This window comes from Mycteria americana, chromosome 5 (assembly GCF_035582795.1).
Source record: "Mycteria americana isolate JAX WOST 10 ecotype Jacksonville Zoo and Gardens chromosome 5, USCA_MyAme_1.0, whole genome shotgun sequence".
Classification (NCBI taxonomy): Eukaryota; Metazoa; Chordata; class Aves; order Ciconiiformes; family Ciconiidae; genus Mycteria; species Mycteria americana.
The window spans coordinates 18902928-18924485 of NC_134369.1; the positions used below are offsets into that span (position 1 = coordinate 18902928).

General features: G+C 39.2%; 1 protein-coding gene across 1 annotated transcript in view; it reads left to right on the forward strand.

Moving 5' to 3' along the window:
- Positions 1-449: 449 nt before the first annotated feature.
- The window catches only part of MOB2 (MOB kinase activator 2), a 122273-nt gene continuing 101164 nt past the window's right edge, over positions 450-21558 (forward strand). The window contains exon 1 of the mRNA XM_075502346.1: positions 450-597. Coding sequence (XP_075358461.1) covers positions 581-597 — 17 coding nt within the window. The 5' untranslated portion in view covers positions 450-580. The remainder of the gene's footprint in view (positions 598-21558) is intronic.

Here is a 21558-nt window from a genome sequence, read left to right on the forward strand (position 1 = left end):
GACATGGAGCTCCCCTCAGGGAGCCTGTGGCATAGTGAGAACTGAACGGCTGAGGCCCAGTCCTGGGTGGTGAAATCCCCCCAGAGGGGGACGAGTAACGCTGGAGGGCTCTGGTTCCGGGACCAACAGCCCCCAGCCAGGAGAAAGTCCCTTGAGGGACCCCGCTCCCCTCAGCCGCTGAGGAGCCCGGGCGTGCCAGGGCCCCATAGGCCTTGAGAGCGTTACGGCCGCGCCCGAACTACATTTCCCAGCGTGCCGCGGGCGGCGGCGGCGAGGGGGTGAAGGCGGGGGGCCGCTTCCGGGTTGGCGGCTGGCGGCCGCCAGCGCTGTGTGTTTACTTCCGGCCGCCCCAGTGCGCGAGTGTCAGGCTGAGGAGGGGACCCGGCGCAGCCTGGCGGCCGCCCCGCCCGCACCCGCCCAGCCGCAGCCGGGCAGCGGGGGAGGGAGGGAGTGAGCGAGCGAGGGAGGGAGGGAGGAGCGAGCCTGGCCCCCGCGCCCGCAGCGGCGGCGGCCCCCATGAGCGGGCAGTGAGCGGGGAGTCGGCGGCCGCGGGAGCTTCCCGGCGCGGTGGGACCCAGCCATGGACTGGCTCATGGGGTGAGTGGGGCCCCCCTCTTCCCCCGCGGGCCGGTACCCGCCGGAGCGTCTCCCGCCTCGACAGGCTTCCCCGCTCCCGGGCAGCCCTGAGCTGTTGGGGAGCCGTTGGGGGCGCGAGGGCGAACCGTTGGGCGCGTGAGGGGCGCCGGCCACGCGGGGAGGCGCCGGCCGCCCTGTCGGGTGCGGGGCGCCCCGCGGGCGGCGCAAATGACTAATCAGTTATTCGCAGTGGAGGTGACAAGCGGTGTGTTCACGTCCTGCGGTGACAGCGAGAGGAAGCGTTAGAGAAGGCGGCTGGACCACACAGAGGCGAGCCTCTCTGGGTGTAGCCGGCTGCGCTTGAGGGGAGGAAGAGGTGCGGGGGAGCCCTTGCCTTGTCCCAAGCGGTCGCTCTCTGAAAAAGTAACTTTTCGCTCCTTTTTTGGGGGGATATAGGAAGGCTGGGCGTTGCAGGGCTCCGTGCTTCCCACCAATACAGCGCGGGACTAATACCTCTGCAACGGAATATCACTTTAAACCGAAAGGCTTGCCAAGGTTTAAATGACTTGCTTTGGAGAGGAAGAAGAGACCTCGGCAGAGATTAAAGCCAAATCAGAGCCACGCCAGGGGGCTTGGATAGCCCGGGATTAATAGTGCTAATTACATAGAGACAGAAGGTAGAAAGCACTTTGCTGCTGGTTTTAGGTCTGAAAACCTCGGTGCAGGAGAGGGAGATGCAGTTGATAGGAGTGACATGATATGCTACCAGTATCCCAAGCAGGATAAGCTCAGTTACTTCTTGCGTGAATTGTGCTGGCGACCTGCACTCAGGTGAACTGTGAATAATCATGCTTCAAAATCGCATGAGCAGTAGGTTTATGCTTCAGCAAAACCAGTATTGCAGTGATAACTTGCTGCCTTTAGTTTCTTCTTTACAGTAGTTTGATCCAGTTCCTGAATGTGATCTTTACTCTCTAGGTTGCCTCCTTTTCTAATGTGATGTGCCTAGAATACAAAATAAACTATTTTGTCGCAGTTACTAGATACGGTGTATTAGAAAGATCACTCGTGTGTGTTGCCTTTTGTCTGCAGCTGAACTGTTTGCTAGTGAGAGTACGGCACTTGTTACTTATCTTCAAACTAGATGTGGCCAACTCTTGAGCCAGTTGTCAATTACCAGTTATGCTTTACTGTAAGTTTGAGCCCTCAATCTGATGGAGTGAGTACTGAATATCTGTGGGCTAGATACTGATGGCTGGATTTCCCTCCAGCAGGCTGAGCAGTGGAAATGCAGTATTTGTGGCATGTGAAGGGGTCTATGTGCCATGTACTGCAACACTTGTGTCTTGTAAGTCAGAGGGCTGCACTCCATTATTACATGGTCTTAATGAAAATATAAATGACAAGCTTGTTTTGGTTTGTTTCATAACAACCACAAAGCACAGGTGGTCTGTTATATTCACTTTGTAAAAGTAAAAGCTGAAGTGTCAAAGTGCCACTGCAATTACAAAAAAAGTCAAACCCAGGATTTATGCAAGACATTTGGATGACTCAAAATGTCTCACTTAGCTGTACTTATTTTGTGTGAATTATGTTGTAAAGCAGAAAAGAATAAAGGTTTAGTTTAGCCAAACTCTCAGTATGTTAAAATGCCGGTTTTCTTGTGAAAAATATTTTGGGCTTTTTGAAGTTACTATGAAAAAATTGGCATTTGTTCTGTACTTTTTTTTACCCGGGGTGGGTGGATCTGTCCATGTGTGGAAAAAGACTTGCCTGTTTTCCCTATTGTAATGGCAATGGATCCCAAGTCATTTGTGTGTTACTCGCTTGTTCTCAGCTATTTCCTGATAAGTTTCTTGTCTGACCAAACCCAGTATTGTCCCACTGATGCTCTTAATGTTTTCTCCTTTAAAACTTCTGCAAGTTCTATTTGTCTGAATTTTGGGGAGGGTTGTGGCAAGAAGAGAGAGCATTGGTATTTCGAAAGGGGAAGGGGTAGAAGGCCTGAGGGACCCTTTCTTACTCTATCCAAGTTATGGCTGCTGTTAGCAACTATGTCTATAAATGAAAACATCCTTCTTGCTGTTCGTTGAGAAAGAAACTTGAGGATGTTCATCTGCCAGGGCAGAATTTTGGGTAATGTCACTCGCTCAGCCTTTCTTTCAGTGAAAACTTCAGCTGTTTGGGTCTCTAGTGTGAGAAGGGAAGGGCTGCAGAAGAACCTGCAGAAATAGTTGGAAAACAGGTCACTCCCAGTAACCCATCAGTTTGTGTCGATGTTTTTTGCCTCTGGAGAGCAAATTATACTGGTCTGCTTCTTGATGTTGTCACTCTTTCCCGAATGAGTGTCAACACTAGTAAAAGTACTATGATCTTTCTTATCCCTAACTGCTTTGGTAACGTGCTGGTTTGCAGTTACAGTTTTCCATGAGCTTGCTCACAACAACCCTTCTTGTATGTCTCATTATCAGTTGTGCTTTCTTAATGTTTTAGTATGAGAAACACCCTCTGTGTTTTAACTTTGTATTCCTGAGAAATTAACCTTCAAGTGCAAGTGTGTTAAATTAGGCAGCAGTAACAGTTGCTTCTGTTCTAGATCTCTACCGTTCAAGCTCGTGTCACATTTATCCGATAGACTATTTAGAGTGAGATCTGCTTTATTCCTTGCTGGTCCTCCCCTTCACTTGTGGTGTCTTGGAAAGTGGGGGAAGGGTAAGTTCTAATCATACCACAAAGGGCAGCAGCCCCAGTGTCCCTGATCACCTCGGAGTGCTTAATATACAAAAAATGGAAGCTGAAGCTTATAAACAATAGTGAGTTTATTACGGATTAACAAACAGCTATAGGCTTACATGGTCACACAGAAAAACTTCTCTGGGTGCTGCCTTCTGTTCAGTCAAGTGCTTCAAAATCTGGTCAAGTCCTAGGGAAGAAAGCTGAAAAAAATGAGCTGCTGGCATGTTACAGTGCTCAGTTTAGCACCAAAATAAACCCAAAGTCTTTTCTGTGGTTGGTTGGTATCTTTTACCCTTCTACTGAATGTAGCCTTAATACTGATATTGGTGAAAGACTATGGGTTCTTCAGGGCATTCTCTCAATTAAAAAAAAAAAGACCATTTTGAGCTTTTTTGTTGTACATAGGATATATTTTCAGTGCAATTTTGACTGGAGACCAGTGCTGCTTCATTGCTTTGCTCACCAACATCTGACAGATCTACATTACCCTCTTTGGAAGAGATTCCGAACTTTTGTGTTGCAAATAGCATTGATCTGCTCTTGAAGTTCAAGGTAGCAACAAAGACAGGCATTGTTCCTTCAGTTATGAAACTTGCTTTTTAATATGTTGTAAAATTCATAACTAAAAAGGAGTAAAACATATTAATGGTACTCATAAACCTGACAGTGTCAGTTATTTTTAATCTTCAGCTGTGATCTCTGATGCTGTAATACATTTTTTCCTAATAGAGGAGGATTGTGAACTGTTATATAAAATGGGTAGAGTGAAACAAACTATTTTACCAAGAATTACCTGTTAAACACAAAACATAATCTAGGGCTACATCTGTACTGTAAATTATGTAGTTTAGCAGGTTAATAGACTATGTTGATTGCAACTAAGAAAACTGCAACAGTTTAACATAGTTGTGATGGCAAAACACCTCTGTAGATGCATCTTAAACTGGGGACAAAACCTACCTCTGCAGAAATAAGCTGGAGAGCTATGTATAGGCTACCTGAAAAGCCTTCAGCATGTAGACCAGCCCTATAAAAAGGGACTCTTAGTGAAGGAAATGGGCCTGCGGAGGAGATCTTTCATTTTTTTGTTTGCAGGAAAGCTTCTGTTTCCATAAACTAATGGCATTCCCTCTTGACTCTTACTTGAATGCCTCTGAGCACAAAAAATCCTCTGCATCCTCAAGAAGTGAAATGCTACCTCTGAACTCTTCAATGAAGATTATTTTCTGTTGAATGTGTATCAATATTTTCTCTGCATCAGAGGTCTGTGTTATTCAAGGATCAGTGTAAGCATCTGTCGTACTTGTGAGCTGCTGTGTCCACTCCTTTCACAGGCACTTCTGGTACCAGTAAAATGTCAGTGCCCTCATCCATGTGGCTTGGTTTCACTGTGGTACTAAGGACTCTTTTTTTTTTTTTTTTTTTTTTTTTTTTTTTTTTTTTTTTTTTTTCCCAAGGGAAGACTGCAGCATGTAGTGGCTTGTTAAAAATAAAATTTTAGATGCAGAACTTCCGTTGTGTAATAAAACTTTTTTCTTCTGGACAGCAGGATGTCTAGCTCTTTGGGGGATTTATGACAGTAAGAAATAAGTTGTGGGAGCATGCTAACTTTACACAAGTGTATTATCTCTCTGCCTTTCTGTGCTTTATGGTGACTTGACAAAGATTCACAGCTCCTTCTCCCAGACTTATACTCTAAGTGGAGTAAAAGAGAAGGGGCTGTGTGCAACAGGGATTCCTCCTGTCTTTAAAGTTGTACGTCTTGGTATCCATACTGTCATTCTGCTCAATTATCTGTTCTTTCATATGTTGCCCTGGTGACTTGGAAAGGAGGGCCTAAAAATAATTGAAGGCTATCCTTTTCTTATATCCTACATCTTCAGCTTTGAGGACAGTTAGAAAAGCAATGGCCTAGAAAGACCAGGAAAATACAGGTGGCAGAAGAAAGAAGCAAACTCCTGATCAGAACCCTTGTGCCTGAAGACAACACAGACAGGTTCGGTCTACTCAGGTGCTCTGTGATCTGCAAGATAGAGCAAGTGGCTACAGCTGTAAACTGAAGAATGTCTAATCCAATGTAATAGCCTTCACACTTGCAAGTTTTATTTTGTAATGTCAATTAATCCATTATAAACACCACATATATATGCTGCCTTCCATAGTCTTCATCTGACTAGGATAGGTAGTTGGAAAGTACGTTGTATGAAGACAGCACCGTAACTATGCAAATGCAGTCTTTTTGAGTATATTCTATACTGATGATTTTTAACAAACAGTGCCAAGAGGACTTCTCTAGGTCTGCACACTGCTAGATTTGTCTAGTACAGAAGGCCTGTGTGTCATGCATTTATTTAGCTATAACTGTCAGGGGCTTAAAATAAAGCTAGTGGGTTTTCCACTTGTTTTGGATATAGGATTTTGCCACATTATCCTAGCGGTGATTTTGAAGGCTGGAAGAAAAGTAACACATACTGCTGTTTTGTTGTCTTCCATTCTGCCTTTATGGAAGTGTCTTTAAGAAATTTTCTCATAAAGCCTTAAGACACTGTCCAGTTCAAGATACACTATGGTGAAATATGAGTAATATTGTTATGCAGAGAAGTCCTAGCCTTGAGCTAGAACAGCTAAGGACTAGATGTGAAAAAAGCACACTAGTGTTTTAGTTCTGAGTCAGTAAAAATCCAATATGCTAATTTTTCAGCTGTTAGACTAAATCTTTGTTGCTTTTGAACGGAATGCATTATCATAGAATATCTCAAGTTGGAAGGGACCCATAAGGATCATCAAGTCCATTAATCATAAGGAATGCATCTTGTAGTGGGAACAGTGAGAAATCATGCAGCATACTTAGCTGTCAGCTTGGCTGGTGCATAATACAGTTGAACCGAGAAGACTACTGCTGTGTTTGCCTAGCAGACTTTTATATAAAAAGGTAGCTAATGATTTTTATTCTAGGTACTGTTTGAAACTTCCTAATTATAGCAAATACTTCTATAAAAAGGAAGAACACTGGAAGTTATTCAACTGCTGTAACTATAAAGAATGCTTTTCCCCTTTCTTCCCTTCAGTCATCTTCAGTGAAGAAAGTCTTCTGCCTTTATAAGGCAGTCTTCCCTCTAGAAACTCTACTGCAACCTCTCACCTTTCACAGCTTGCATGGTGCGTACATTCATTCTGTTTTTTAACTGACCTCACAACAGGTGTTTCCCTTGCATTACATTCCCTGCAAATTCTTGGCTTCACAGGCCATTTTTCCTACTTTGAGGGAGCTGAAAATAACTCAGAATCGGTAAACCAGACATGTCCAGTCCCATAGGGCAGGGAAATATTCACATGTTCCTTATTTACTTCTATTTATAGGTGTAACATTACCTATGGGGTTCCAGGCTTTTCTCCCCAGATAAATCTAGGTCTGTCTGTGAGCCACTTGCACTCAGTTCACTGCTTACTTATGAGACTTCAATATTATTTCATATCAGACATGAGCAGTACCTCTGTTAAACCAGAAGTTAGCTGTGAAAACAACTAGTATAACATAGTTCACAGGTAAAAATATCTCCATTAAATATTAACTTGTAATATTCATTAGTATAGTAGTGGAAGGGTGCTGTTAGTTTGAAATGTGAGTTTCCAGGGCTATCATAGTTGTAAAAATGGAGTCAGGACTGGATGAGAGCAATTTAAACTTTTCAGGCATGTTGTTCCCTTATGTGTCTCTGGTTCTGAAAGTGCTCAGTTATATTACTGAGGTTGTCACTGTTACGACTTTTCTGCTGTAATGCAAAACAAATAAAAAATAACTGCAGAGCCTTGCTCCCTGAAGTGTCCTGGTATAGTTAATGATTTCTTAGAGAAAATGCCAAATAAATCCTGCATTTTGAAACCTGTGTTACTTTAGCAAACCACAGAATTTGTATCAGTTAGGCAGTTACTTTCCTTTGGTCAGTAAAATGCATGTGAATACTGGTTTGTTCTTATGAGAGCGTTCTTTTTCCAACTTCCTTTTTATTGAGGCTATTTATTCCTATTTATTGAGAAGAGTAGATCAATCTCAAGGTCCCTAAAGTAAAATGAACTATTACTTTCCTTAGAAAAAGAGTTGAGCATTCTAAAAGTGTAGAAATACTCCTTCGTCTCTCTGTATGTTACCCTCTTCTCCTTTGTGCTAGCATCAGTATTCAGGAAGGCTGATAGTTTAAGATGCTCATCTGACTGAAAACTAATCTCCTGTGCGTGCCCCCCCCCTTTTTTTTTTCCCTCTCCTAAGGTTAGTTTCCAGCTAAATTAGTTCCTGCAGCCTGTTTGTGTAGCTACATGAATAATGTTAATAGCACTATGGAGCTGGTGAGAACATAAAGCTTAGGGAACACTCTTTTTTTGTGGCAGCAAGGACTTAAATCAATTGAATGTAATCATGTAGTAATGTAATTATTGGTGTTAATTACTCTGCAAATAATTAGCGATTTTCTGTTGATGTATCCTTTGGCTTGAACTGTTTGGAAGAGCTGTAGAATATCTGAAAATAGGAGATGCTATGACTAGGCTGGTATCTTGGAGCAGGTTGTGGCCTCAGAGCGCTGTCAGAGTTGCTATCCTTCTGTTACATTCAGTTTATGGCTAAACTGTAAATATAGTGAACTGTATATTTATTAATAACTCTGAATTTGCTCTAAATCAGGTTACATCTACCTGAGAAAAGTGCTGGCTCTGTCATGGTGTGAATGTGAAGGTAGGTGGTATTTTGGATGCCTGACTAAATCCAGCAGTCTGATTCAAGAGAGTTTTTAGGAAGCTTGGTTCACGCATGATAGCCTACATAGCTGTGCCATATTTCACTGGCAGTTTCCATCTGTTACATCTACTGGATGTGGGCCCAGAGCAAGCATACTTGAAAGAGTAAAATTAATAAGAGACTGCAATTTTTAGATAGCTGTGTATACAAGTTTGAACTTGGTGTTGTCAGATCTGCATATTCTGCAATCATTGCTGACCTATTAAACAACTTTAATGTGTGTCTGCTTAGTGGAATGCTATTGAAGTAATCCTCTGCATCATTTTTAACCCATGTTTAGCCTTCTACAATCAGTGATAAGGTTGGGAAACTTACTTGCTAGGTTCAGTTTCTAAATGCCCTCCTTAGCAATTTTTCCACCCATCTTATTATGCAATAAAAAAAAAATTAGACAGTGTCCTTCACTGTACTAAGCTTTATAATGAATAAATGTGATTTTTTAAAATTTATTTTTGCAATCATGTTGTTTATAATATTACTGGAGACTGCTATATCAGTGAGACTACTTAAGGAAGAACTGTTGCTTCATGACTTTGTTTCAGCACTTCAAACAGTTGCACTCTAGGAGCTTCCCTCCTCCTGAGACAATAATAGTGCAATAATTTTAAATAATTTAATTTTGGAGTTAGAACGATGAGTATAACTGTAAATGGCTGAACAGCAGTACTATAATTTTAGTATTTGGAGGGGGAAAAATGGCAGTTTTGTCTGAAGTTAGTTTCCTTTTATTCTGCCAGCCAAGAGAAACTGGTCAGGGTGCAAGTTCTTCACACAATCCACAAAGCTCTGTTTCTGACTGTGGAAAAAGAGAATTGAACACACATTTAAAAAAAATAAAAATCAGAGTTTAGATACAATTTTCAAGGCCCCAAAGAATGTCAGAAATAAAACTGGAATCAAGACAGGAATGACTGTCATAGATCAAATTCCTTCTTACTCTGAACATTCGAAGAGTAAATCCATTAAGCTATGATGTAAGCATGCAGAAAACTGTATTTTTAACAAGCATCTTACGGGCTTTGGTGGTTAGGGGGCAAAGTCAAAATGATCCAGGTCCAGTAACTCGAGCTCTTCAGAATATATCTGCATGCCTTTTTTTTTTTTCTTCTTCACTGTTCAGGTTAGAAAGGTGTTTGTTGAATATTTTTATCATTAGTGTTCAGTGACTGGATCACTGCTGTCCCTTCTCTACACTGAAATGTGTAAATAGTTGGGACTTTTACCTGAGAAATTTCCTAGTATTTATACATAAAGCACAGAATTCCTGTGAAACAGGTTGCATAGAGGTGACCTTGAGACTGATTTTTTTTTTAAGTGCTTCATTTTACAACCTTAATGTTCCTGCAGTCTAGAATTTCCTAATTTAGAGAACTTATTTCTTTTGTACGGTTCTTCATAAAACAGCAGGGAGTTGTTCAGGAAAGGCTTTGTTCCATACAGTGTATGCAACAGGTTATGCAAAACTGGATAGAGATGTTTTTTTACGAGGTGTTTTGTGTCTACTTTGCAGATGGGCTCAGGTTACAGAGTTAACTCTGTGGTTTCAAGTTTGTGTCAGGTGTGATAAATGATAAATAGCTTTCTTTTCAGTCAGTCTTCTCTCTAATGATATCCAGGTGTTGCTGGAACTCCAGTCTGTAACCTTCATGATTGTCATGTCTCATAAAGTGTTAGTGTGTGATTGCTTTCCATCAGATATAAAAGGGACTGAGTTTGTAGTGAGGGCTAATAACTTTTATTAGACCAACAGATGTACTTGGAAAAGAAAGAAAAAGCTTCTGGGCATACTTGTATCTCTTGTTTATGTTAATAGACTGTCTTGAAAAAAAACCATGTTAGTACTACAGCTCCATGTCAGCTGGATAAATCTCACCTGCTGATTCAGCAGGGGGCTGGTATCTTTTTAAGGAGCTGACCAGCCTACATTCAAAAAGCCACAGGTGGGCACTGGTCTTGCTATTTAAGGTTATCTGAATCTCTTCTAGGAAAGGAAAGAGATTAGAAATGGGAGTATTGCTGGTTCTGGTCTAAGGTATCCAGATACTCAGATACACCTAATCCCCTCCACTGTAATATTTTCTTTTGTTCCGTGAGCCAGCCTTTCTTGGTTCATTTGTAATTTCTGGTTGAGGTGCATGTGCTAACATGCAGTTCCAACATATTTACGGGTCTCATCTGTGTCTCCTTTTTGTTGTAGCCAGATAGTGCCATTTTTTGAATTAGCTGATTTTTGAGGTTTGGAAGAAGTCTGACTGGTAAGAGATGAACAGAAGAAATAGCGAAGGGATACTTCAGTCTAATGACTATAGCTGTTTTTTTGTTCAATTCTAGCCTTAATCTTGTAAAGTAGAGGGTCTGTTGGATAGGTCCCTCTGCTGCTTGATTTTTCAGACATTAAGGAATACTCTATTCCTGGATGTGCATCTAACAGTAGTTGTTCTTATTGTGTCCCTTCCTCACTTGATTATTGTGGTGCTGTTGGTTATGAGCAATTTTTGAAGACTAACCTGAAATTTCAATTTTTTGGATGTATTTATTAATGTTTCTTATTAGGCATATGATAGGCTTTTACCATGTTGTCTGACACAGCACAGGTTTTAGCTTTGAGTTATGGGTGCTATTCAAAATGCTGAATTTGGGTGATTTGCATTCTTATAACCCCAGAGTGCCTGTAGTGCCGTTGTCTCTTTTGCCCCACCCTGCTGAATATGAAGGTACTGGCCTGAATCACTTCAGCATGTTGAGGCTTGAGCTGGTGGAGTAAAGTGCTATGAAAACTCATCTATGAAAGGGGAGATTCTGTGTTAATGCTTGTAACGCAAAGCTAGGTATTTAGCTGCAAGTTTATAGGCAATGTGGTTGGTTTACTTTTTAAAGGGTGGCCTTCCTGTTTTCACACAGTACTATAAGGTGGTGGGTTTTGTTTTGTTTTGTTTTTAAAGTGTTTATAAGTGTTTTCTAGGCTTGTTTCAGGCAGGATATGCCCAGTTATCCACTAAAATGTAGGCAGCTGTTGCTATATGTGGTAGAATTTTCCAGGTGAGCAAAATACTATTTACATCTTCACAGACTTGGCATTTTCTCATTATTGTTAATAGAATCAATGCTTTTGTTTAAATCAAGTTCATCTTGGTTTTAGGTAGAGTGAAAACTTACTAGGTTGACTGGTTGGGAATACTTGAAGATAGTAATCTTGTTAATGGAGAAATATTTTCTGCAGTTCATGAAAAACACGCAGTATAATTATCCACTACCTTGCAGGACAAAATCACTTTGGGTTTTTTTGTGTTTGTTTGTTTTGTTTGTTTTTTCAGTAGAAATGTATGTAGTCCTTTTTCTAAGTAAATAAGATAAGAAATATTCTTGCTTAGTAGATCTATTAAATTCCCATGTTTAAACATTTTATTCTGAAAAATGGGCTTTTTAAATTTTCTAGTTGACAAAAATTCCTTGAGAAGGAAGTAACTTTATAATAAAGGCAGGCTCATTTCAACACATTGATTCTACTTGTTTAGGGTGTGTCAGGTATCTGCACTATTTCTGAGCCAAGCCAAAAATGTAAAATAAAAGGGTGTTAAATATTTCTGTGTGCATAATGAATTAAGCTAACATGAAGGTTGCTTAACTTGTGAATGACAACTTCCATGAAGATTTTAATGTGTTTTAACAGACACAATTCAAATTCACTCTTTTAACTTGATTTGACTTCCTATGTGGAAAAGCACTCTTGCAATGGCAAACAGAAAAAAAAAAAAAACCCAAACAAAAAAAACCCAAACCAAAACAACCAAAAAAACTTTGTGCATGAGAGGGATCACCAGGCTGGTGGTCCCCAGTGTTAAGAACAGCCATTGCTGTTAGAGTAAGCAGATGGAATTTGAGCGAAGAGGAAGCAAATATAGGAAGAAGGAAGGTGCTTATACATGTAATAAAACTTTGCTAGCACATACATCATAATTTCCTGTCTGAGTATAATAAAGGAATAATAATTATTTTCCATTATTACTAAGACCTTGATATTTTTATAAAATACTGTGCACAATAGTATCTTATGTAGAATCACTGTTTGTAATTCAACTGTAGCTGTCAAAACAAATGCACGAAGAACTTGGATCCGGGGAATTCCAGCACATGCCTGACCTAAAGGAGTAATTTATCGTTCATCCATATAAACGTCTGTGGCATGATTGGTCACACGTGCACATTTTGCAAATATACGCCTGCAACATGCTACCCATGTATCGCAGTACGCTTTCTGTGTTGCTGTCTGTTGTGACTTTTCAGTTGCCTGTGGCTGCGAAAATTATTGCCTGCCCTTTAATCCCTAGGCCAGTAGTTCTTGTCCAATGGTTTGTATGTAGTATTTTCTTCTACTTGTGGAGTTAGCACACTTTTATTATAAGGTGTGGATGTGGTTGGTTTGGGTCTGTGACTTCACAAAGGTTCCAGTCCTAGTTATGCCAAAAATCAGTGTATGCAATTTGATGGTATCACAAGTCAGGCCAAAAGATACTACTGATCAGGCTCAAGGGCTAAGATGGAGAAACACTAATGTCTTCTGAATGATGTGAGATTTGAACTTGAGGGCATCTAACTATGAGATCAGTGCGCCCTTTGTGGACTACACAGTACCCGAGTGGGAAAGAACCTTTGCTTTCTGGAGGGTTTGATTTGATAGTGCAATGGAAAAGGAAATATGATTGGGCTGAAACGTGCCACTTTGTGCAAAATTGTGTCCTTGGCCATTTCCTTTGAAACTAAAGTTTGGTAACTGCTCCATGTTTGCTGCTCTTATTATGTTGATCAAGTACTCTAGAAGTCAAACCCGACATCTGTTAAATGAGCTATGAAAAAGTACAGGAGGCTTGGAGGAGGTCAAAGACTGTTGTAATGGGGAGCCAGACTGCACATGCAAACCAAATCCAGCCAGAGCTTTTTATTCCTAGCAAAGTGAAATGTGAAGGTGTACTTCTTTTTCCCTATTCCTCTTAATTCTGCGATCCACTGTCCTAAATCTTATACTTTTTAAAAATGGCACAAAAAGTTCTACTAGCTAGATGATGAGAGAGTGAATTTCACCTGTTTGGTATTGCTGACCAAACAATGAAGCAGATCTGGTCTGCATTAGCTAAAATAAGAGGGATAATGCATCCTAGCTTTAGTATGTTTTGGACGAAAAATATCGCATCATTACGAAAGGATGTTGCCAAGATGAAGTTTCTCAAAGAGTCTAACTGAAATTGACTGTCGCCTTATCCTTTTGCTAGTATATGCCCAAGTATATGGACTTTTTACATGCAAAAAAAACCCGAGGCAGGACCAAACAGCTGTGGGAACAGCTAATCCAAATTGGATCCATGTTCCCACTGAAAGTAATAATGTGGCTGCTTACAGGAACTATTCCTGTGGCTTGTTTCCCTAAGATCCCTGGAGACTAGTGATGTGGGTGGAGTGCACAGGACATTAAGTAAAAATATTGAGATAAACCTGTCCAAAAAGGAGTCTAATCTCCAAGGAGGACAATGATTATCATATAGCCATGGGCTACTCATTAACTTGGGGTTGCTACAACAAGTGTTATTCTGGTGTGACAGCCAGCTACTAACATGAAACTGTTACTTTTTAATCTCATTTTGGATTTGCTACTTTGCGCCAGTTTTTTGGAGTTTAGTAGTAAAATGACAATGTGAGTATCACAGTGGGCACTGCCTCAGACCTCCAAAGAAAGAATGAATTCTCCAACATGCTCTTGTTACAAAATCAAATCCAGAACTTCAGATTAACTAGGTTTCAATAAATACTTGTTCTGCTTCATGATGTGGAAAAGCAACAGCAAGTTCAAAAATGGGGGGAGAATAATGCAAAAGTGGGTTTAAAGACAATTGACTTGCCAGCATGCTTTTACAATAAAGAACAATTTTGGCATCTTGCATAACAATAGAAGGTTGGAATACTAATAGGAAGAATTTTTGTATACAGCCCATAGTTGAGCTATGGGGTTTAAATTGTATGATTCACTAAGGTAAATAATACAGTTTTGTAAAGAATAACCACATTAGCAAGAGTACTAGCTAGGATAATACTGGTTTTCAGTCCATGCATCAAAGCCAAGCAGTCAGAGCCATGAAGAAATTTCTCTTGGGATATGGTGTTGGGCAATTAGCTGCATTTCCAGAGATTTATGGAGTCTTCTGAATCGCTTCAGTGTTGGCCATTGTCAGAAATGGAATATTGGGCTTGATAGGCTGTTGTTTTGCATTATGCATAGTCCTGTGATGTGGAAGTAGATATCCAGAATATATTTACGTAACAGCACAGTAAAGCTTAATCTTTTCTTCTTTTTGCAAATACCTCCCCTGTCAACATACAGGAAGTTGAAATACTTCATAAAAATCTGATTGTTAGAGAGGAACAAAAATATAACTTCCTTCTAAAATAACTTTTCTAACACTTATTTCCAGTATCTGTTTCTTCTTACAAAAGTACTAAAGGTATTAGTTGGTGATTTGATTTTAAGTTTGGAAAACTTTAAGAAGTACTAATGGAATGCTTTTCCTCCTGATTTTTAAGTAATTTGTGCATCTGCACCTCCTTGATGTGTCTTACAGAAAGATTAAGAAATTTATATCTCTTCTTCCTTGTTTTAAATTAATACTTTTTGGACTAAGGTCAACTTTTTCAGATTTATTATTAATTGTCAGCTGTCTTGTTAGCATATTTCATTCTTGCATTTGTTTAGAGGCCCTGAATTACAGCATCTGGTTCCTAAGGATGACGAAGTCACTCTTATTCTGGCATTTACTGTTCCCTATTGTTGAAATGTCACCTTTGGGACTATGACTGTCATTAGACATATGTTAATCCTTGTAGTAACTTTTAATGATATTGATAATGCAATGAGAATGAGGGAAAAAGACAAAATTGGTTCTTGGGGAAGAAGATTTGAAATTCCATGGAATTAAAAGTATCCCAGGATGTTAATATTGAATCACGTGGTGCTCTTCCTTTATTACTAGTTTTCTAGAGGTGAAAATACACCAGCTTTTTTCTTCCTTCCCCAGAAAGAAGTAAGAATTAAGATGGAGTCTATTTTAACATCAGCAAGAATAGAATGTAAATTTGGAAACAAGACCACTTGATTATATATGAGTTGTATTATTGATCTGCTGTTGTTTTTCTAATCTGTACTTGCTTGGTTTTTTATTATAGCTTTTTCTTAAATATCTACTTGGATCAGGGATGTGTTTTCAGAGATGCCAGATGGTACATTGGCCTTGGTCTTCTTGAATCTGCAGTGCTTCCTGGACAGTTTAAATACTTAAAACTTGCATACTCCTCTTGGTGATTCTGAGCTGAAGCTTCTGAAGTTTTAATAAACTTTTGTCAGAATCTGAAGGGTTGGTTTCAGTCTATGGTAAATTTTTATGTTTAAAAAAAAAATTCCAATATAATGTTAACATTTAAGCACAGTTTGCTAATTACGATCCTTCAGTAGGAATTACTTTAGCATCTGGAAATACGAAACAAAAAGGTCATGGATTGAAGGTGCTTTCCCTAAATGTAATTGCCACTTAAAATTATGTAGATGCTAAAGTGAATTTTCTGTCCCCCAAAATGCTAACAGTGGGGATCCTTGATATAAAAGAATAATAATTACTTTTGTCTCATTGGGTGAGTGCTTTACTTGTTGGTGTTTTTATTTTTTTGTTTGTTTGTTTGGGTTTTTTTGTTGTGTGGGGTTTTTTTTGCATATGTACAAGAGAGATCTCAGCATGTGATCTAAACACACTTTGTATTTTTAAAGTTTTATGGTTAGTAACACGCTAGCTTAATAATCCTAGCTTTATTTTTTTTAATGTAGTATAAATACAGGGGAAAGTCTTGATCAGGAGACATACAAATAGTATCTAAGTATGTAGATGAAGAAAATATGATTCTGTTGGGTGCTGCAAGGAGTAGTATATAACCAAGCCAGTTTGAACATCTGATCAGTTGAATGCTACCTCTGATTTGTTGGTATCATGCTGAGAATAAATCAGGTTTGTGTAGTGACTGGAAATGACCTTTTTATATTCCTTGGAACTGTTTTCACTTTAAGCTTTTGGAAACCCACTTCTCTTCCCTGGCTTTTTTCTTTAGTAGGTTTTAAATCAAATTGTTACAAAACCATTGTTTATACATTCTTGTCCACGTAGATTTTATGAGAATTTGCATTGGTTTAGCTAACACAGTTCAAAAGATAACTAAAGTATGACAGTGTCCAACATTTCAGTCTTGTACCTCAGCTCTTCCTGGTGAGATTCCATTTCCTTAAAAATAGAGTAGAACTTGACTTGTTCAAGTATTACATTCTCCAAAATGTCTTGGAGAAGATTAAATGCTTTATCATCTAAAGGGTGATCTCATCATATGCCAAGGGAGCAAATGAGGCTGTAGCAGCTCTTATGAGCCTTTGTTATGAAAAGGTGTGCAGATTTTATAAATGCTGTGTCTCCTTCATCCTTTTTCCTCCAGAAGGTATACCTTTTACCAAAACAAGTTAATGAAGAAATTGCTGATAAATTCTTTGGATAATTTTGAAAAAAGTTCACATATGGGAGTGGAAGGGAAACAAAGAAAAGTTAAAAATAAGGTGCCTGCTTCCTCAGATGCACTGTGGCAGCGACATGTTTATAACCTTCATGATAGACTTCAGTATGATACATCTTGTCAACAGAAAAGCTATCTGGATTTTTAGCATGGCTGTGTCAAAGCAGGAGATTCCCTTTTTATAGGGGAGAGCTATTGCTAACTATTGCTTTCTATTGCTCCAATTTCTCCCTCCAGTAAGTTTACTGAGGACAGCATTTTTCTTGCTACACCTTGCAATATTAAAAAACAGAGCTGATGTATGCATGAACTAGGAATGTTTCTGAAGACTGATTATCTTAAACAAGTAATAACATTGGTATTTTATGTTGATCTGTGTTAGGCTACAGCTATGAGTCTTCTCAGTGTTTGGGGTGCTGCAGTAAATAAATTTGTGTTCAAAAATTGGAATGATTATCCATATGCCACAGTAGCCTCTGCTTGCTTTAATTCTCATTACTGTACCTATGAGGGAGATATTTTTACCCAGTATCTGACAAGTGAATACAAATTTCCTTCATGTGTGTCATTGTCATAGCTTCTTTGTCATAGTTTGATATTATGAGAACAAAAGCAAGCTAGGGACCCTAGTGAGAATGTTAGAGAGGGATTAACAGAGCCTTGTAGCTATGGAGTTAAGCTGGGCTTCTGTTTTCACTGCAAATGACATCTTGATTTATGCATACTGGGGATGTTTTTAAACACAGAAGCAATAGGAAATAAGACAGTTTGCTTCTAGCATGTGTTTCCTGCAGGGCTTCTTGGCTTTGCCTTCCGGTTAGACAACAGCATTCGGAGCATAATCTTGTTGTTCCGTCCTCTTATAGCTGTTTATTTGTTTTGCTGGTTATGTAAAGCTCAGGGCTTGAATCTGTTCTTCCCATGCCCAAATCTTCCTTGAAGATGTAAGTTGGGAATGTGCATGCAAAAGATCTCTTGTGCACATCCTGTTTTCAAATTGTGTTCTTTCCTTCAGTCTTGCACTCCTACTGAGAATATGGCTTCAAGGATGTCTTGTGCTTGCATCTGACAAAGTTGGTGAATGCTAAGGATAGAAGTCCATATGTTCATAAATGGTGTAAGAGTTGAACAACCAGCAAGGTTGTTTTAACTAATGGATGGATTTGTAGCTTTTTTAGAAGTGTTTTGTGATGATACAGATATCTAAATAGTCTAAATTTTTTTGTGGTTTGGGTTTCTTTTTCCCAGGGCATGTATTAAGAAAAAAGTAGTCTGGTAGCAGTTTGAATATTCATGGTGTCTTTATGAAACAGTGTAACCACAGATGAACTTGCACAAATACTGAAAGCAGCAGCCAGGAACAGAAATATAAACTTCTCCCTTCCTACTGCTTTATTTATTTCAAATGTGCAGATTGCTGAGGTAAGCAAGCCTGCAAAGTTGAGACGGGTTAGCTGTAATGTAACCGGTTAGCTGTAACGTAACCGTTAACTACTGTGAAAACAAGCCTTCTTCCATTACCAAGCACTTCTGAGTGGCCTGTTGCTGGTCACTTGCTAAAAGGTGACATCATCTGCAATTCTAATAGTGTAACAGCCTATTCCTGACATGCTGAAACACTTTTGAGGATTCCAACATATGCTCACTGGAAGTATATGATTTTGCTTACGGTTTAATACAAAAGGAGAACGATTGATGGAAATTAAGTATTACAGAAGGAGGAGCTTTTAGAATGTATCAAAGGAGTTTTACTAGGAAGATGACTGGTATTAACCCCTAGCCCTGTCTCAGTGGTTTTTGGTATTAAATTGCTAATACAAGGTACTGATTAGGATCTTCTTATTCAGTGAAATCGTATTGCTTCATCTTCTTTTGTAGGCTACTGCAAAACAACCTCTTACCCTAATGTAGTTACAGTGTTGATAAAAAGTAAAATATGCCTTCATCTCTGTAAAAAAGCATATGAGCGTAGAAGCTTTCCTGGTCCTTTAAGTGCTCTAAAACAATTAGACTATTTTTTGCTATGGCTACAGAGAATTTAACCATAATACTGCAGTATGGATTTCATCATTCAGCCTTTCCATGGTGTTTGTCACTCATTTCTAATACTGTACCTCGAATTTGTACTGTACCACCTAGAAACTGTGGTATCTCTTGCTTTTGAGCTATGCTAAAATTTAGATGATAATTTTTTATTTCAGCAGTGTTTGAGGCTGGACATACTGAATGAAATGGCAAATTTATAATGTATAGTTTTTTGTTTAATTTTCTTAAATTTTTTTTCCTATTAGATTCCCCCCCCCCCCCCCCCCCATTTCTCCTATAGAGAATATTTTGCATCATTATACAGGAGAAATGGTGCTAATTTTTGTTTTGTCATATAATGAATAAATCTGGTTTGGAAAGTTCCTCTCCCTAATTCTTATCTTTAAAGTCTTTGTTATGGTTCTAATTAGTAGGTATTAGCATATGTATCAAAATGCAGAATGTGCAAGTACTGCTTGGAAAATTAAATGCTAGGTTTAGCTCATAATTTTATATCATTTGGATTTATTTTGAACAAAACATTAGCACATTGAAGTATGAAAACTATAAAATTATGGCATAAAATCAACATCAATAAAAATCTGTCTTACACACGGCTTTTCCTATACTAGTATCCATGCAGCTGGGCAAAAAAAGAGCAATATAACAAATGTGTTGCTACTCTTCATGACTGAGACTGGAGAAGGTAAATGTGGCATTATGAATGTGGAGTTGAAAATGTAAAAACATTAAAGTGCTTTTATAGTATTGAGAGGGAGGAAATGGGGTGGATCACTTTGGGGAGGAGAATTTTCCTCTTGAGGCAAAACAAGCACGTATTTGTTTTGCTGGTTGCAATAATGTGCCACCCAACATAAGTGTTGGTCCTACTATGTCTGTAATAACCACAACCATAGGGCTAGAAGAGCAGGCCTCGGCATCAGTGGGCTCTGGCTACATTAGGAGTTGTGACCAATCACTTCTACTGTGATGCTTCCTGTGTTTTTAAAAACTCCTCTTCTGGAGAAGGTGAGAAGAGAAGTATTGTCTGCTGTGGAACTTCCTAATTTTGTTAGACTTGGCATAAATATCTTGTGTTTGGTACCTTGTTCTGCTCACTAAGTACTACATCTCTTGATTTTAAATTTTTTTTATTTCCTAATATATATACTTTACTTCCCCTCCAGAAGAGGGTTTTAGCAACAACTGAAGGATATGTAAAGGCAACTTTGAAGACTTTTCTATGGAACTGACCCTAAATATACAGATTTACAAGGAGTAACAGGTCTTTATAAAAAGCACCACAGTATCCTATAACAAAAATCTTGGTATCACACAAAGACTATGTATTTTATGCCATAGTTCCCTGAGCACTTTGGGCCAACTGGACTGCCATGAGAAGTGCTCTCTTTCACTACCCCAGCTGTTTATTCCCCTCTTTGCCAGCTCAGGTGCTTGAGGGATCTCGTTAGGAATTGGATCCTGCTAGTGATGCGGGTTAAAACTAATGGAAAGAAAACAGCTTTTTGTTTTAACTGGGATCAGTTCCTCATCCAATTCACTTTACCACCACACAAATACCTTTGCATGGGAGAGGCACAGAGGGAAGACTGAGAGACTAGGAGTGATAGAGGGGGAGTGGGTTCAACTCTAATGGTGGTAGTGACAGTTTGCTGCCTTAATGTATTTGTGGGAACTGTGACATTAGGTGCTATGGTCTCTCTCAGAAACTCGTTATGTGTTTCATCTTGTCTAGTACATTTTTTTCCTATAAAACAGGCTAAAATAATCCATTTTCAGTTAAGTAATATGTCCTAAATAAATAATTGTTCAACTGTCTATAAAGTTATTCCTCTCGTTTGCTACAACCATGGATCCAGAAATGTCACTGTGACAGTGTATGCTTCTGTCTGGAGGAAGAGAAGTAAGTTCAAATCTGATGACAAAATGTAATCAGTCAGGATGGCAAAATCGGGCTGCCCCGGTAAACAGAAGAGTAGAGGGCCAGGGCAATTGCAGAAACAAGCTGCATGTCAGCTTGCCAGGTATCCTGTTTGATTACTGCAGATCTTGTGAGGGTTTGTGGTGATGGTTTGTACACACATGTGTGAATTTTTTTGGAAAATGCTAATTAGGTTGATATGTTTTAATATGTTTTAGGACACTTTCCATAAATGTAGTTTTTAGCTGAGATTTAGCCTTTGTAACTTGATTATCATTGTTGGAAGAATAGTTTGTACATCAGCTTATTTTCTGCTAAAATTAGACTAGCTCTCTTTTATATTCAAGTTGCTTTGCTACAGCAAAGTGAATGCAAATCAGACTAATTCTGTATCATTTCTTTTGTGTTCTGTCACCCTCTATGGTAATAGCCAGCAAAAAGCTCAGCTCCAAGTTATATCTCTCTTGCTAGTTTTTTCTGCTGACATAACACTCCCTAACTGGGATGCTGTGTATCTTGGGGACAGGAATTGGATACCCTTTGTAGGTAGTCAAATGTAATCTTTTGGTAAAGGACTGACTTTGAAAACACATTGCCCATTGCTGGATGCAGCTGTTATGTATGAAATCCTGTTTATTGAATATGCAATTATAGAAGAATAATGATAAATGTCCTCCCTCTCTCTTAGTGCCACAGATGCCAAACTCGTGCTGGTCAGGGGACCAAAGAGAAGTTAGGAAGTAGGATGTGCATCACATATCCTACTATTGCCACATGCTCCCAGCCAGATGTTTTGTGATGGGAAAATCCAGCATGTAACTTCCAAAACAAAACCACACTTTAATATGAAATGACATGAAGTTCTTGACTAAAATAAATTATAACAGAACTTTCTTAA